General features: G+C 33.6%; 4 protein-coding genes across 8 annotated transcripts in view; 1 reads left to right on the top strand and 3 right to left on the bottom strand.

Annotated features, from left to right (window-relative positions):
* Nucleotides 1-2,102: 2,102 nt before the first annotated feature.
* On the top strand, nt 2,103-4,027 carry LOC130654817 (uncharacterized). The gene is made up of 3 exons (XM_057457455.1): nt 2,103-2,501; nt 2,798-2,897; nt 3,596-4,027. The coding sequence occupies exons 1-3, from the start codon at nt 2,397-2,399 to the stop codon at nt 3,784-3,786; spliced, it is 396 nt and encodes a 131-aa protein (XP_057313438.1). The 5' UTR covers nt 2,103-2,396; the 3' UTR covers nt 3,787-4,027.
* Nucleotides 4,028-4,884: 857 nt separating this feature from the next.
* On the bottom strand, nt 4,885-11,081 carry LOC130654816 (adenosine 3'-phospho 5'-phosphosulfate transporter 2-like). Of its 4 annotated transcripts, none has more exons than XM_057457452.1 (10): nt 8,386-11,081; nt 8,082-8,206; nt 7,649-7,803; nt 7,378-7,485; nt 7,174-7,271; nt 6,796-6,900; nt 6,572-6,683; nt 6,178-6,247; nt 5,600-5,776; nt 4,885-4,985 (listed from the first exon to the last, which is right to left on the bottom strand). In XM_057457452.1, exons 1-9 carry the CDS (start codon nt 8,548-8,550, stop codon nt 5,617-5,619), a joined length of 1,098 nt encoding a protein of 365 aa, XP_057313435.1. In that variant the 5' UTR covers nt 8,551-11,081; the 3' UTR covers nt 4,885-4,985; nt 5,600-5,616. The 4 variants fall into 4 exon arrangements, with proteins under 4 accessions (XP_057313435.1, XP_057313434.1, XP_057313436.1 ...); XM_057457451.1 differs by having other exon boundaries at nt 4,885-5,090; nt 8,386-11,075; XM_057457453.1 differs by having other exon boundaries at nt 4,885-5,090; nt 6,808-6,900; nt 8,386-10,455.
* A 1,531-nt stretch (nt 11,082-12,612) lies between these two features.
* On the bottom strand, nt 12,613-16,764 carry LOC130655615 (uncharacterized). The gene is made up of 6 exons (XM_057458381.1): nt 16,481-16,764; nt 16,169-16,266; nt 15,938-16,094; nt 14,636-14,974; nt 13,921-14,080; nt 12,613-13,167 (listed from the first exon to the last, which is right to left on the bottom strand). Exons 1-6 carry the CDS (start codon nt 16,610-16,612, stop codon nt 12,920-12,922), a joined length of 1,134 nt encoding a protein of 377 aa, XP_057314364.1. The 5' UTR covers nt 16,613-16,764; the 3' UTR covers nt 12,613-12,919.
* LOC130655613 (uncharacterized) overlaps nt 16,738-17,064 on the bottom strand; it is a 57,041-nt gene continuing 56,714 nt past the window's right edge. For both annotated transcript variants that reach the window (XM_057458379.1, XM_057458380.1), the window contains one exon: nt 16,738-16,955. In XM_057458379.1, the coding sequence (XP_057314362.1) occupies nt 16,738-16,955 (218 nt within the window). The remainder of the gene's footprint in view (nt 16,956-17,064) is intronic.

Genomic DNA, 17,064 nt, shown 5'->3' on the forward strand with positions numbered 1-17,064 from the left:
GAGGTTTTTTTCAAAACTTGTTTAATCTCCTGCTCCCAAACAAGAGGGCTGCACGCTTCCCAACCCTCAAAATCCACACACCCATACAACCACGTCCCCAGGGCTATTTGATTCTCAACAACCGCGCTGCACTTCTAGCCCCACAGTAAAAGGTGCTGAGATCGAACTTTACTTCACACGCCGGCAAAAAAATCCGGCCTCACGAATAGAATATTAGTGAAAATGGCCAAAACCGGCGGCAAAATAACTGAGAATTTTTTTTTCTGACTTCGAAGTAAATTATTATGAGTATTTAGCGCATTTCCTTTATAAACTAGAATTAGCGCTTTAAGTCCTTTCGTTAATGACATGTTCCTAATAACATCAACGAGGGTATTTTGTTATAAACTTTCGTGAGAGAGGCGAATGAAATAAAAAAAGGAAAAATTAAGGAAAAAAACTTTTGTTTTGTTTTGAGTTAGTGTTGCGAAGTGAGGGCGATGCGATATGAAAGATATAATCTTGCACCGATACACTTTTTTGTCCAAAAATTTCTTCGTAGAAACGTTTGTGTGCATATGCTCAATTCTTTTCTACACGAGTTTGTGTACGTTTACTCGCGTTAAAATTAGAAAAATTGGCACGCTATAATGAGTCTTAGACGTTTCTATTAGGCGTTGAAAAACAACTTCAGCACACCTTTTTCACGCAAATTAACGCCAGATATTGTAACCAAGCTTAGAACATTTCAGGAGAATTTTCAGAAGCAATTTCGCCGTTGAAAAAATGTTTCTGAGAGAATGCGTCGAAAAATTCGCTTCGTCACTAAGGAGAAACAGTTCCTTTTTTGCGGCTAAATGATACGCCGTAATCTTTGAAAAAATTAAAACGCAATTATTACTATTTATTTTTGGAATAACTCATTTGTAAAAAACACTCACAAACGCTTTTGTATACCACAGATAATTCAGAAATAAAACTTTTCAACGACATTTTGGATTCTTACGCCTGCAGATGAAAGAATAGTTTTTTTTTTTATCAGACAACAGCACGGAAAAACGATAACCAGCACACCAACTTACAAGCGAAGACAAAAGTATAAAGTTTCAAATGTAAAATATATTTCTAGAGTATGTAAGGGTTTTAAGAAAAAAAGCATATGAGAATATTAAATAAAAGAGAGGGGAAGGTGTGACAGGGTAGGTGTGTTGCCACACCCTACCCTGTCATGTCATACAGTAAGTCATAATACAAATAAAAGAGTTTTCAGAGCTATTGAACTCGGAGGTCTGCCATCGTTTGGAGAGCTTATCGTGTATATACATAAATTAATCCTATTGTTTAAACTAGTTCTAACAAAATTGAAATAGATATTGAAGTGAATATCTATCATTACAAGTTAATTTATAAATAATTTGATTGTGTTTTGTCTTTCCGACCGTTGCTACACTGCTGTGTTATGCTAAATTTACACTGAAAAAAAAAGTTATGCGCGCGGCGCGTTTTTACTATCTATAGTAGCCGCTAAATGACGTATACTCACTTTCTGTTTGTGGTATGACGCTGCGGCAAGTTTGGATCGAATCCAGACTTGCCGCAGCGTTTAGCGTTGTTGCATGCTAAAATGACCATTTTCATTGTTATTCTAGGATCTCCTGTTTTTCTCTATTGTATACAAAAATAAAACGGAGTCTTTTAACTTTAATGCGAACAAAAAATTGCAGAAGTCATGCGGCGACGTGACATGCTGCAAGAAACTGCGTTTTCAGTGTGAATTTAGCTTTAGATTTATTAATTGTTATGACTTTCTGTTAAACAGAGGAGATAGAAATTGATTATTCTTAATTAGCTTTATTTGAGTTCTGCTCACAACAACCGACCAAAACAAACTCTTTAAATGTGAATCTCTCCTTTTTATTATAGTTAATATAATAACTACAAACAAGAAAAATAATAATCTTAAACAGATGTTGTTATCCAGGCAAAACCTTAAAACCTTAAACCAACAACCTCGTTCTCAGTGCTTTTTGTTTATTCGTCTCGGTTTTAATATAACATATAGAAGAAAAGATCCCTAGAAACAAGGTTGATAAGGCAAGATAATTGTTTTTGTTTTCTTGTATTTAAATTCTATGCGGTGAATGTTTCGATTTGGAAAGCTTGTTTTATCAGGACAGCTAAGTGAATATTATTCTTGTCAGAACAACTTAAGGTGAAAAGTTAAATAAACTGACACAGTGTCACAGTTATGTCAAGGCGAATGTATTAAGGAATTTGCCGATGTTTTTTGTGAGTCAACAAGCGAATAAAAAATATATAAACTGATTAGAGAGTCATCCGTGGAAATTTGTTTTATAAAAACAACCAACTGCTAAAAGATTTCTCGATATTATTACACAACAAACGGGGAAAGAAACATGGAGCCAACAGAAATCTTGCAAAAGTTAAAAAACGATGATCGAAATGAGGAAACAAGAATTGAAGATATGACGGAAGCTTTAACATGGCTTTTCTCACAACTCGTAATTATAGTTTCTTTTGCCTCGATTGCCTACTGAATTACCCACACAAATCTATAGTTTTAATTCATTCATTATTTTTATCTAAAAAGTCTGGTTCATTAAGGGCATAGGTCCCCTAAAAAGACCATGCTATAATTTTTTTAAAGTTGCGGAGATCTTATTACTGACGATAAGATTTTTGTATAAATTGTGCAAAAAGTTTTTTTAGTTTACGACTGCCCTCAATTGCCACGTTCTTGAATGGTTTTATGCTTCATTTGCAGAGTTTTTTAGCATATCCAAACTCTGTTGTTTAGAAATACTTAAAAGAGCAAGACAAGAGGTTAATGAAAGAGTTCAACCATATTCGCGAACGAATTAACACAATCAAGGAAACTTCAAACGCCAGAGAAAGAGGTATAGAGAGATATATTCAGCAAAAAGTCAATACCCATTAGCATTTTAAGCCGCTCCTTGCATGTCAGATGTGTACCTTAGGATGCTAGGCTTATGTCAGTTTTACCGTAAAAGAATTAAAAAAAAAACGATAATAGAAGGAAGACAAATTGTAAATTAACGCTGTGCTATCTAGTCAGATTTCGCCAACTGACTTGCAAATAAACAATACCACATATTTAGTAAGCCCAGTACTTCAACCTGCTTGGACATGTTATCACTTAGGTAAATAATATTTCGTCCCCAGGCCCTGGAAACAAACATCTACACTTCTCACGGTTTTACCCAGCTTACCACCATGACCTCCACGCCAGCACATGCAATTTATGATACTTCAGTGGGACTTCGCAATGCGAAACAATTCTCTAGACAAAATTTCGCGAATGAATATTGATGATATTTCGCGACATATACGAAATATTTGAAATTCTTTTAGATGTTATAGGGAACAAGGAGTTTTTTTAACATGTTTAAACTTGGAAATCAAATTTATAAAAAAATTAAAAATCTATAGATGAATATAATTTGCAGGATAAACTAAAAAGAAAATTAGTAAAACTTTGCGAATAAATGATTTCTAATTTTTCGCAAGAAAAGGTAAAATTCGCGAAAGTTTCTCCGATTACAGTAGGTCAAGTCAAAAATGTTTTGTATTATAGGTAGATCACTGTTTGATATTTATCACATTGAAGAGGAAGCATTTATTGAAGCTAGAAGGTGCAATTTAAATCCCTTTGATGAAGAACCAGCTGATGGCAAGTCTCTACGGCGGAGGGCTTTCAGTAATGTAGAATTAAACGCAGCAGGAGATTCGGCCATCTTTCATCGATCATTTAAAGAGAGTTTCTAAATCACACACTTGGTCTCCAGGTTTCTGCATTTCTTTTAAGTAAAATCGTAGAAGTGCAGTACGACATGGCGCATATTGATGGTATTGAAAACTATGCTGATCGGGAAAAAGACGTAAATAGACAACACCGGTTACATTAACATGTGAACATTGTATAAATAATTTGTTTAAATAAATATTCTTTACATCAAAAAGCGACATAATATTTTAACATTTGTACAAAATAATAAAAAACAAATTATCTATTGACTTATTAATATGAAGAAAGTTCTGATGCAAGCAAATACGCTTCCAAACACACAGCGCAAGCCGTATTTATCAGTGGTCCCATATAAAAAATTTGGTTTTGTCAAATCTCCACAAACAGCTAATGCTAGATATCGCCTTTGTTCAATGATTGTTGGCTGACAAAACTAGAGGTCATCGATTCAACCTCCTCTTTTCGATTTCTCGCTCAAGCGACAGGTCAAGCAAGCTTTAATTTGACGCAGCTTATATCTAGTGAATCGCCTATACCTATTATGCTATCGTATGATTTAATAATTTGACAATGTTTTCACTCATTTGTCGTGGACAGAACAAAACAAGCTAACGAAGTAGACAACTTGTATTTCATTGAGAATATGAATAAGGACAGAAACGACATGTAACCGATGAAAAGTAAGACTATCAAGAAATCGAATTTGAACCAACAATAAAGAGGGCAAGATTTGAAATTGATTCATCACAATAAAACTCGTGGCAGGTAAAAGATAATATGGCGGTATATGTAAACAAACATGTTACCAAACCAAGCCCTGATAAAAGGGGCGAATGAAAAGTCAACGCCAACGAATGTAAACACAGGATTCTCTTAGCATAAAAACAGATGTCTTCTAGACACGCTGGAGTCACAAGTATTGTATGCATTTCCTCCATTCTACTTGATAAAAAGAGTTTATAGTGGCTTAGACTTTGGGCTTTATTTCAGTTAGAGTCTTAAGGCAGAAGGAAGATCAGAAAAAAATAAAAGTAACAAAGTATTCTTGTGAAATAGCGTAGCTGGTGCCATCGACAACAAATATGTCTCACTGGATATGATTTAATATCTTTTTTCGATTTTTACTTTTATGTTATTCATCTGTCACCATTGGAAGTTACCACTCTGCTATTTCTGCATATCATGTTGAACGATTTTCGGTTAGGAAACACCCGATAACCTTAAAAGTGACAATGGTAATGGATTTGACAGCAGAATTACATGTTTCAGAATTATCTCAAGGAAATATCTTTTAATTTATCTGTTCCTTGCTGAGGGTTCGATTCTAGGGAAAAAACATCAAAAATTGTTATACAACATAAAGCTTGAAGATTGTATTGATGGTCATCAGGCAAAGGCAATATCTAAGATTAGCTCGTTTCTTCTCATTTTACTCAGCTCAGATTTACTCAAACTGGATTACGTGTTTGACGCTTTATCTTTCTTAAAAATGCTTTTAAAATTCGGAATAATTTCTTTAAACAAGTAGGAAATTTTAGAATAAAACTGCCCCAAAAAAGATTCCGAATGTTTTTAGTGATAATAAATGTTAAATTTAAATGTCACTAATCTTAATAAAATGTGTCGCAAGCAAGTCAAGCTTTTTTTCTGGAAATAGAAAATATTTTGGAAAAACGAAAAAATTTACTACCCTAAGTTTTTTTATCTTAAAAATATAACAAACAATCTGTGCTCTACGCTCCATTTTGTTTGTCAAAGTACTAAAATCATGATACTACTACCAACATAGATATAGGTAATAAGTTTAACCACATGACCAAATATAAACCTTACATATGCTTGTATTTCTTTTAAACTTCCTGCGTCGTTCGTGGAGATTTTTTAGTTGATATTACGAAGAAATGTATGTGATGGAGGAAGCGTATAAACCATTGATCGATGTATGTCTTATTTTTTTGGTATATATTCAACGCAATACCACACAAAACAATCATGCCAGACCAGACGTATCTATAGACAAAGAAAAACATATTAAATGCTTTTAATTGGAATAAAAAATGATCTTAGTTGTTTAATCCTGGACAAAAAAGATCGTCCAGAAACTTTTATTCTATCAAATATTTCACTTTTCAATATTCACAGTGGATATAACCTTATCTTTGTTTCCCTAAAATAGCCTTTTTAGAGGAATTTAAATGTTGCTGACGTCAAAATGACTTATATGCCAAACTTACAAGATTTTAACATTAGATTTTAACATTAACGTAACATTATTATTGTTCTGTAATATACACATGTTAAAATGTTAAAGAAGCTTTCCATTAAGGCGTTCGCACATGCATATATTTTTACCCAAGTTTGTAACTAATATAAAAAAAAACACAACACTCAATGAAAATAACTGAACTTACTGAAAAACAAACGGCTTCGTAAACAGCACAAACGATAAAATTATAGTAACAGCTTTCCTGCATGTTGTCACTAAAAACGAAAGAAAAACAAAAGGGTCTTATTTTATGATTTTGCTAAAGCTAAGCATAAAGAGATCTTAATACCTTCTTTTTACATAATATAGGAATTTCTTTTATGTTTACAACGAACAAAATCCTTGTACACACCACAAAGGAGTTTATTATCATTGCGTAATATTAACATAACATTCTCTACTCATAACAGTACTGTTATCAGTGCGAGCGTTTTGCGGGAAAATTGTGCATAAAACTTACATTTCAATAAGTTTAAAAGCATATCATACTTGAGGCAATAACTACATCAAAATATAGGATACAGTAAAAAATAACTAACCTGTCACGGCTAAGAGTGCACCGAAGGCTCGAACCAAAGTCAGTACAAAAGTGATACCAAGATACCCAGTTAATGAAAAAATAAATGTATAACCATAGCTTTGTATAGGATTCTAAACAATATATGGTAAGATCAACACTCTAATCAACAGACAAAAAGGATTCTTACTTAATTTTACGTTCTCACAACACAAAACTTAAAGGAAAATCTTTATATACATATACTTTTTTTCTTACGTCAGCATAATACTGAAATCCAGGAATTAAACTGCCTGATATCAGCAATGCAAAGAGCAGGTACACAAACCCAATACCATACGAATACAATACCTAGAAACAGAGTAGAATGACTTAATCGGTACAAAACTACCCGATCTGTAATCACAAAGACAGGTTAATAAAAAATAGAAAGTTTTGCAAATTTCTTTTTACACATAATGATGCACAAACAGGATCTAAAATCTAAATCACTGATCCAAATTCAAGCAAAATACACCGAAAATAAAATCTGCAAAAAAAACCAAGCAAAAAAGGTACTTTCTTCATCAACCAACACTTTGACCATCCCACCTACTTTTTACTTCACCAATAATAAAGACTCACTACTTCTACGTTGGAGGCTTTAAATAATTTCATTGACTTCTCTTGTACATTCCCAATTGCTGCATCTGAACACAAGGCTAGACTCATCATTATGATACCTGTGTGGAAAGAAACATAAGAAATTAAAAACTGTTTCCAATGAAACAGTAAAGGAAACAAAGTCTTCTACTATGACATTGTTCACAAACAGCTTTTTAGACTCACCTATGTAATTGAAGTTTGGTTGAATTGTTGAACCAGCCAAAATAAAGAATGTTAAACCTATGCTCATAAGTAGACATGATATAAAGTCAATAAAACCATAGTGTTTATCTAAAATGACAAGGTGTACATATACAATAAGAAATATAAAAGACAGGGTGCAGACAAGAGTGATAAAATTGATTGACAATACTCAAAAAACTAACTAGGTTGAGGGCCTAAAAATTCAATTCAACATTTTTTCAGCGTATAATTTTTAACCAGCGTAACTTACCTTGAATAAATATGCCACCTAGCATAACAGGTATTAATTTGCAACATTTGAAAATAACTTGAGTTGGGTAGTTTAGATAACGCAATGAAGAGTTAGACATCCCCATTGTACCAACTGTTAGAAATGCAATCAAGAAATACACCTTTATTGGCATTCTAAAAGAAGGCGACATATCATTTTATCGATCAGTGGAAAAACTCAAAGCGAAATCATCCCGAACAATATATAGCGCACATTTGATACAAAACTTGATAATATATAAACAAAAAATAAAGGATGATATTCTGATCAATAAAATGTTGTAATGAAATAGTCTCTTTTTTAAAACACAAGGTTTAATTGACCTTGTGTTTTAAAAAAGCTTCATCATTTATTATTCTAATACAGCAGTCCATGGTTATAGAGTCAAACAATATACAGAATACAAATGTACCTTTTAGTAATATCCTTCAAAACAAATATTGCTTCCATAGCTGCAAATATAGTGTAGAAGGCAAACTGCACTAATGTCAAATACCATCCATGGAGCTTGAAGCCAGGGATACTAAAAATCAATTCCTAATGAAAAATATTATAATGCATATGTACTGTACTTGAAATAACAAATTCTTAACAAACAGATGAAAATCATAACATAAATAAAAAAAAACACTGTATATGTCCAGATTTCTGTATTTTGTTTGTAAAAAGATTTTTTACCCAACAATTAAAAACCAGAAATATAAATACATACATACCTGGTAATAACCATATAATAAATAAAATAGAAATACACCTCCAATGCAAACTATAAATTGTCCACCTCTTGGAAGAAATGACATATCAATTCCACATAATAGTAGCTGTGATGGATTATTGTCTTCAATTGTGTGAAAAACATTTTTGGGAATGTAACTTCTCATTATTATGACTAAAACTATTTATGAAAAGTATACAGCTATACTAATACAATATAAGCTATTTATTTTTCCTGCAATGTTATTTGTTTACATTTATAGCTACTATTATGTTTGCTATAAGGTTAAGAGTTATACAGTGCTATATAAAGCCTGTCATTTAAGCTTTTTAGCCAATCAGTGCTGTTGATTTCCTGGATAAACCGATAAAAAAAGCTATCAGTTTATAATAAACAGATACTAACTGGTTTTGATTTTGTATTTCTATGAAATACAAAGCTTAATGTCAAAATAGTACAGAACAAGTATGCAGGCCAGTATTCCATGGGAATGTTTGGTCAGTATCCGGGCTACTACCTCACTGCATCTCACCTGAAAAACATACAAACATACAAAAAATGCAAAATTAAAGCTATTATTTTGTCATCTTCAAGTCCACAAGGAAGAAACTACACTTATTGTTCAATTTTGATACTTTCAGAGTTCAAGATTGTTTGATTTGAAACTTTAAATAATTTGTAATGCACGTATATATATAGAAAGAGAAACAAAAGGATGATTTTAGGTAAGCAACTTTTATATTTCCTTTTGTGCTATGGAAATCTGTTTTTTATCTGTCTTTGTTTTTATGATAAAATTTAATAATGGCTTTTCAAACTGGTTAGTATGGCTCCACACAAAGCCCTGAATGAACTATAAAAGGATCATTGGACTTTTCATTGTAACCGTTTTTCTTATCAGTCAGGCATTAAACAACCATATATAATGTCAAAATTATGGAGACAAAATATAAGAGTATATTATAATATTTAATTTAAAATCTAGTCCTGTTGGAAGCAAACTAATAATGGTGCTCACAAATATCAGGGGATAATTATATACCCTGTATGTTAATTCCAGGAGCCATGGTTTAGATGGGAAGTCCTAGAGTATTTAGTGCTAATTTTGAGTTACACAGTCCTAATTAAGGTTTACACCACATATATACCAGACAGCTTCCTGCAACATCCAATGGCCAACACAGTGTGCCATCTCCTCTAATCCCTCAATGGGTTTAGTTAACCCAGTGCTATATTAACATTCACTCGCCAATATTGAGTCGCTGCCAAGGGGAATCGAACCCATGATCTCCCACACATGTGCAACAGTTAAACCACAAATCTACAGCGCAAAAATGTTGATAATAGGTGTGACCAGATAATTCTTTCGTTTACATTTTCAACAGTAAGCTCTTTAGGTTCTGACATCTGCATGGCAGGCAAAAAGATAGAGACACTAGGTAAAGCAAGTTATTATCAGTCTATTCTGTCACATGTTGGCATGTTCTGCCCAATCTTGGAACGTGCCCCGTCTCAAGACTGGCCAGGTCAATGACGGTGACAAATGGGTCTGGAATGGACTGCCCAATCTATAGACATACATGTCCAATCTTAGAAAAATTGTGGAAAACACAGAGAACAGTGACAATTTTAGACTGTACCTCTTAAAAGGAACTTTAAATTGAAACTTTTCTTGGCAAATCAAAAGGCGAAAAAATGATACCGTTTATATAAATGTGTTTAAAAAAATTAAAGCTATTCAACCATATATGGCTGACTATAGCTAGCTAGCTAAACTTCTTATTCAAAATGAAGTTAACAGTTAACGATTTATCTGATTCTTTATATATAAACCTTTTTTTAAAAAAATTGGTCACTACGAGCTGTATAATGTCAAATGTATAATATGTGCTAGCTATACACACGTTTTTTTTTATAAGCAACTGCATTTTTGGGTGCAGCCTGTGGTTGCTAAGGCCTTTTCTGATTTAGTATATATCAAGGACAGAGGAGGGTTATGGCCAGTAACCAATGATGTTTTCGGAATCTTTTGTACAGATTCTTCTTGTGGAAGACTGATCTAAGTGGTTCCTAAGTGTGTAGTAGAATTCAGCCTAAGTTGCTTTACCACTCTGCCAAAACCCAGCCTAGGCAGTTGCTTAGCAGTTGCCTAATTTTTGACCATATTTCAGCCTCAGTTTTTTAGCAACCAGTTGCTTATAAAAAAAACGTGTAGCTAGCTAACTAACTACAATTTTTACTATGCCCAAAAACTAGCCTGGTCAATTCAACAGTTTCTTGTTTTTCGTTTCATGTTTATCATATATCCCAAATATGATGTTTTCATGTGCCTGAGAATGGTTGTTGGGTCTTGCAAACAACAGAGCTTGTGTGGCACATCCCTTCTTAAAATTTAAAAGGCGTCTAGTCTAAAAATGGGCCTAACATGGTCTCCTGCTTAATCTTGTGACGCCTTGCCCAGTCTTAAGACTACTGGGCATTTTTATGTCCAAAGATTGGGCAGTGTCCTAAGATTGGGCAGAACAGCATCGTTAATCAGAGCTAGCTACATTCTTCTTGTGTATTTTTAGGAAAATTTGAGCATAAAAAGTTCTCATAAAAAACCTGAATAAGAAGCCTTACACCGCTCCTCGCGCACTCTGAATCTAAAAATAGGTAGCCAGGTAGAGTAAAAGTAGGTAGCGCTTGTCTTGTGTGCTTGTATATTATATGTCGTATTCAGTGCAGCCTCATTTCTGCCAACACACACACCTCAGCTTAGACGTTTCTTGTGGTCCGCAAATATTTCTCAGCCTATTTTACCGAACTTAAAAATGCCGGAATCTTAAGTTGACACCAAAACTCTGCGAGGAACAAAACATGTTAAATTGCAACCATCATGACTGCTTTGTAGATGCATGTGGCTTTATTTATATTAATATTTATTAATTATTATTTCTTATTTTGATAAGGTCGAGACCTTAAGTTTCGTTAGAACATAGTCATATGACTATGGTTAGACAGGACCTTTTGTTTGTGATTTTTTTTTCAAAAACAATGACAAAGAAGATAAAGAAATTATCAATCGCTGCAGATGATAAAGGAACTATCGATTGATGCAAGGAACATAATTTTTCTTTTTCTTTGTGAACAATTTATTATCGAAAAGAATCGACCTTGTTCCCAGGGCACTTTGCTTGTTGATTGATAAAAGTCTTAGGGATAGGGGCCAAAAGACCCTGGACAAGGATGGAAATTGACGCGACCAAAACCTCACATTTAACATGTATATTGCAGCCAATGGTGATGATGGATGATCAACATGGTCATTCGTGTCACCTAAAAAATACCATTTAGCTCAAATATCTTCGCACTGAATCAAAAGTCTTGTTTAGTAGATCGCAGTAGGCTGGATTTACCAATTTTTAAAATGTTAATAAACTCCATTTTTATCAATTTTATCAAAAATGTGAAATAATGTGTTCTTTTGTGCATAGTTTTTAGAAATATTAAAACAAATTAAATTTTTTTAAATACTTTTTCCACGTTATAGATTTCGCGAAAGTTCTCCATAAATAGATCCATAAAGCTTCATAAGTTGTTTAACCAAGGAAACTCGCAAGTGTAGATTCATAACATAGGAACATAAATAGCTTTTTTCAATTAGAAACTCAACATAAAAAGTACCCTCTCAAATTAGCGCCCTCTTTAGACATAATCCCCAATAAGAGCCCATTTAAGTTTAGCAACTGATGAAAATAAAAAAAAGTAAAATCATATTAGTAAGCAACTTTTCAATATAAACATAATTGAGTTTCAAGTCAACCCATAAACATCACTATTTTGAGCGCTTCTTTGAGGTAGCGCCCTTCCTTTAATCAGCGCCCTGATGGGGTAGCAGTGTGTCGACCAAAATTGCTCAAACAATTTGAAGGTTTTCAAATATTTTTTCATCATTTTCTGAGTGTTTTTAAGGTTTTTTTACGTACATTTTTGCGAAATTTTATACGTTCCAAAATACATAGACGCAAAAATAACACCTATGCACAAAGTACTCTAACATGACAGTGCGAAACACTGTCATGTTAGAGTACTTTGTGCATAGGTGTTATTTTTGAATGGATTTGGAAATATTCATATTTTAAGGTGTTCAAGGTCACCTACTCCAATTTTAATTTCTTTATAGGTCTAGCAGGCTCTGTGAATAACCGCTATCCCTTGAAAAGATGATAATTGAATAAGCGACACGTTAAGATAAATGCAGTATTTATGAGCCAATCTCACTGACAATAATAATATTACATCGGATAAATCTCCCGAAGTGCACAAGTAAAATAGATGCATATCTACAAATCTGCTAAAGAACATCTTCTGGCATCGTTGTATACATAAAAACTTCAACCTAAATATCATCCATTGAACATAACATCAGAAACATTTTCTTCGAGTGCATGACGTGAAAATAAAAAATGCGTATATACAAAGCTTACAGGAATAGTTTTCTCCTGACACAAAAAAAACAACACACACGGGTTAATGTGTTTAATCATAGCCGATTATGAATCAAGGACATATTTTCGAAGGGCTTTTTTCCGCTTTTTAGTAGGTTTGTTTTGCACTTCTTCGGGTACTTTTCCCATCCTCCTTAAGTGTCGAGAGTAACTCCTCTTCAAAACAAATAATTCGAATTTTTCATGCGTGTGCTTCTCATCAAGCTCAGCTAGTTTTTCGCGAAAGGATTTTGAAAATTCTTCACCAATCTCATTGCATCCAACAATGTCTCTGTGTCGTGCCAACGAATGTTCTATAAAAAAAGTATTTTAATTTTTTGTTAAAAAAAAAGAAATGAAAAGCGAACACGTGTTGATATCACGTGATACATTTACAGACCAATTTAAAGAATTACAAATAGAAAACCGGTTTGTTTTGAAAACTTATAGATGTAATTCTGGAATTCATAGCTGGAAAAGAAAATTTTTTAAGGTATAATAACCAGCAGTTTGCCCTCATTTTTACAATACGATAAGCATTCATATAGTAATCGGCAAGTGCTACTGCAAAAAAATTTAAGTTCATGAATTGTCAGAAATATAATAAGGGCAAGTTAATTGACAGTAGAAGGTCACAACGAGAAAATGTGACTACGTAAAATTTATATCAATAACAAAGATATTATCACTTTGTTCAATCGTTCATAAATTCACACGTCATTTTAAAAAGCAGAAAACGTACTCTGTTTACAGCGGCCATTTAAAATACATATTTTTATATTAAAATGTTGAAACACTAACACAAAATCGCAAAAGATGCTGGATCGAGTTGTGCGAAACATGGAAAGTGGCCTTTAAATACTACATACACACTGCAAGCGCAGAGCATCAAGCGACAAAATATTGACACAAAGAAATTTGTTTCCTTATTTTTTAAATAAAAACAAAAGCTTCACACGGTGAATGCAGCTGGAAGGCTGCTCAGTCGCCCTATTTTGTACGCACCTTGGACAGGAAGACAGTGTAAAAACAATGATAAGAAATTAAAAAAAAAATAACAACATTACCCATAGGTGCGATTTTTCGCCTGCTGCGATACGTTCTCCAACCATACCAAATTATTACGCATACACAAGAGAGAATCAAATATGCGATGATCATATTCAAAACAAGTGAAGTGGATTCTTCAGGTGTCAGTAACATCTCCTCAACATCCAATAATTGCGGCTAAAACAAAAGAAAGTACACCAGAAGTTAGCCGAGCACGTCTGTTTGTAAGCCAAATTAGTAGTTGTGCGTAAGGACGGGTGAATCGAGAAGGAATTTACTCCTTTTTTCTCCACGAGGTTTTTGCTGGTTTGTTCAAATTTTGTATACGTATGGCACGATAATCATTTGGAAAGAAATCTAACAAATGAAACAGGAAGAATACGAATTTTTGTCGCAAATAGAAGCAAGGAGAAACATTTTGGACCCTATCTTTGTTTTATTCTTTGGCTTTTTTAGATTTACTTTTCTGTATGTTCTTAATTCTTCAAGATCTTGTCAAGAATAATGCCGTCAGTAAAGAAATGAACATTTGCTCATTTAACATGAGTAAAGACAAAAAAAATAAAAAAAATGATATCGGTCTATTTGAACTGATCTTATGTAGAGAGTGTGTATGGAGCTGTTAGAATAACAGGGTTTTTTTTGTCAATGCATAAGTTGTTCTACGTAATCACAACCGTAAAACAGCAAGTTGCGTTAAAAATCATCCTGGAGAAATATGAAAGCAAGCACCTGCAACAATCCAATTTTTCTTTGCACAAAAAGTGATATTTCCGCTTGGTTAGATGAAACGAAACTTCGGACGTCGGTTTCTACTCTCTTAAACTCACCAGATAACACCACACCATAACCGCTGTTCAGGTCGAGTATTTTATAGATTTTCACATTCATGTCGCTCAAACGTTTCTCGTACCCTTTTGTTGTGACTGCATCAATCAATCCAATCTCAACTTCTTGCCTCGAGACTGCATCGATGACGTCAAGTACAGAAGTATAGTTTCTTGTGTCATCTAGGATGGCGTTACGAAGGATGGCTGTTCGATATTCAAACGAGTTTTTAATAGCAGCAACCTAAAATATAAATTTTGGTTAATATGTAGTAACGCCGTCAAAGATAAAATTACCTGACCTCATCAAATCTTTTTGGCGTCTAAAAGTGACAGCCACATAGTTTATTTAAAGGCGGATTTCCACTTAAACGAAAATAGTCCAACCAATCGACGCCGCTCAAGAAAAAGTCGAGAAATTATTCTTCTTCTGTGAATTTATAAGCGAAGCAAAATCCACCCATTTTTTTCATAAACAATAGGCGATTGGAAGGCATTCTAAGTACTGTCCGGTTGTGTATTCGTATTTTTTAAATGAAGTATTATTCCAAAAGTTATTAAGACGTATTTGAGATTCTTTGTGTGCAAAACAAAGGAATGACGGTTTGAATATTCTTATAAAAGATAAAAGATATTTTTTTTGTAACTAAAGCACATTTAAATAATTTCCTGATAAAATATCGCTAGTCGTCCCATTTAGCTGTTTTAAATGTTCACAAGCTTAATGGCTATCTAGGCGTCTTACGTTTCTGTCCAAAACGTTCTTGTCGCAATTAACCAGAGTAATTTAATAGGCTTCAAAACCTAACATGGTTTGTGGTCACAGGCCAAGTAGAATACTCTTTCTTCGTTTTTTCCAAGTGTAAATTAACAACAGAATTGGGTGCGTCACCATAGTGAATATATTGCAGTTACACCTTTTTAATAGCGAAATATTGATAGTTTATGCAGCCTCTGTATCTTCTTTTGCATCAATCAACGTTGATCGATTCACTGATTTCGTTTGAGTGGAAACCCTCTTTAACATAGCAGATAACATGTGAATGACTGTAACAGTTCCCACCAAATATCACTAGAAAAACCTGTTTTTATGGGCTCTTTAAAATAGACAATTATCGTTGACTTTCCGCGATCTTCGAGAAGTTCTGTTTATTACAAAGACTCTAAAAAACTTCTGTGCAACAACAACATTTAAAAAAGTACTTACTTTCGCCCCATACAGTTTATAGCTCTTCTCGAGTGAACTCACGCTCATGCCAGATGATACAGCACCACCAAAAATGCTGACCACGCATAAACCTGTTAGTATCCAGATAATCATTAATCCCTTACCAAGGTTAGATGAAGGAACGTAATCTCCATATCTATTATAAGGTGAAATATTTAATACCTTCTTTAGTAGACACCAATTTTTTAAAGAAAGCACACGAAATTTTACCCGAGTGTCGTCATGGTGATAAACGAACACCAAAATCCTTCATAAGCACCATATATTGCCCGTTCTTGAGTCAAGTCGCTTTCCTCAGCTGTCTGGTCCTGAAAGTATATTAAGGTTCATTGCGAATTTAAGTTTAAATGAATTAATATTTATTAATTTATCTCTATATTATTTAAAATTTCAGTAACGAAAAAATAACAAAAATAGCAATGGTTTTCAAGCATACTGATAAAAGGGAACGAAAGATGTTTTTAATTTCCCGCGTTTTTTTAAGAAATTTTGAAATAAAGTAGAGAAATACAGATAACTCACGGCGAACCATAGTATCCATCCCATTATTGTAGCCAACAACACTGCAATCAAAATTACCGGCCAGGCTGCCGCTACTGCGGAGAGTATATTTACAAATCCAACTGTGTTATAATCCGGCTGATACACCAGCATGGCGCTTCCTTGCGATGCCACAAAACCAACAAATGGATGCACACCACCAAAACGTGTCAATGCAAACCTGCCAAAGATTGGTAATGATATATCAACATCATTGTTAAGATATTTTTTTACTCCCTCTACATTGTCTTTTTTGACACTCTTCCATCACGCGTTCGGTTGTAGTAAATTCTGGGCTTATATCCTTTGCAATCTACACATACAGCATTTACGACCATGGACATTAAATCCGGAAACAAGCCCTTGACAATGCCATCTTGATTAGACCCAACTTGTTCAATGTAAGGTTTAATTTCGTACCAATTACTGAATAGATATTTTGGACATTTGCATGTTCCTATAAATAAATAATGAATAAATGAATGAATGGATAATTGAATGAATGAGATATTTCATGCCAACTACAAAAATAATTCTAGAAATGAAGCAATTTCATACTCTTAAAC

This window comes from Hydractinia symbiolongicarpus, chromosome 8 (genome assembly GCF_029227915.1).
Source record: "Hydractinia symbiolongicarpus strain clone_291-10 chromosome 8, HSymV2.1, whole genome shotgun sequence".
Taxonomy (NCBI): domain Eukaryota; kingdom Metazoa; phylum Cnidaria; class Hydrozoa; order Anthoathecata; family Hydractiniidae; genus Hydractinia; species Hydractinia symbiolongicarpus.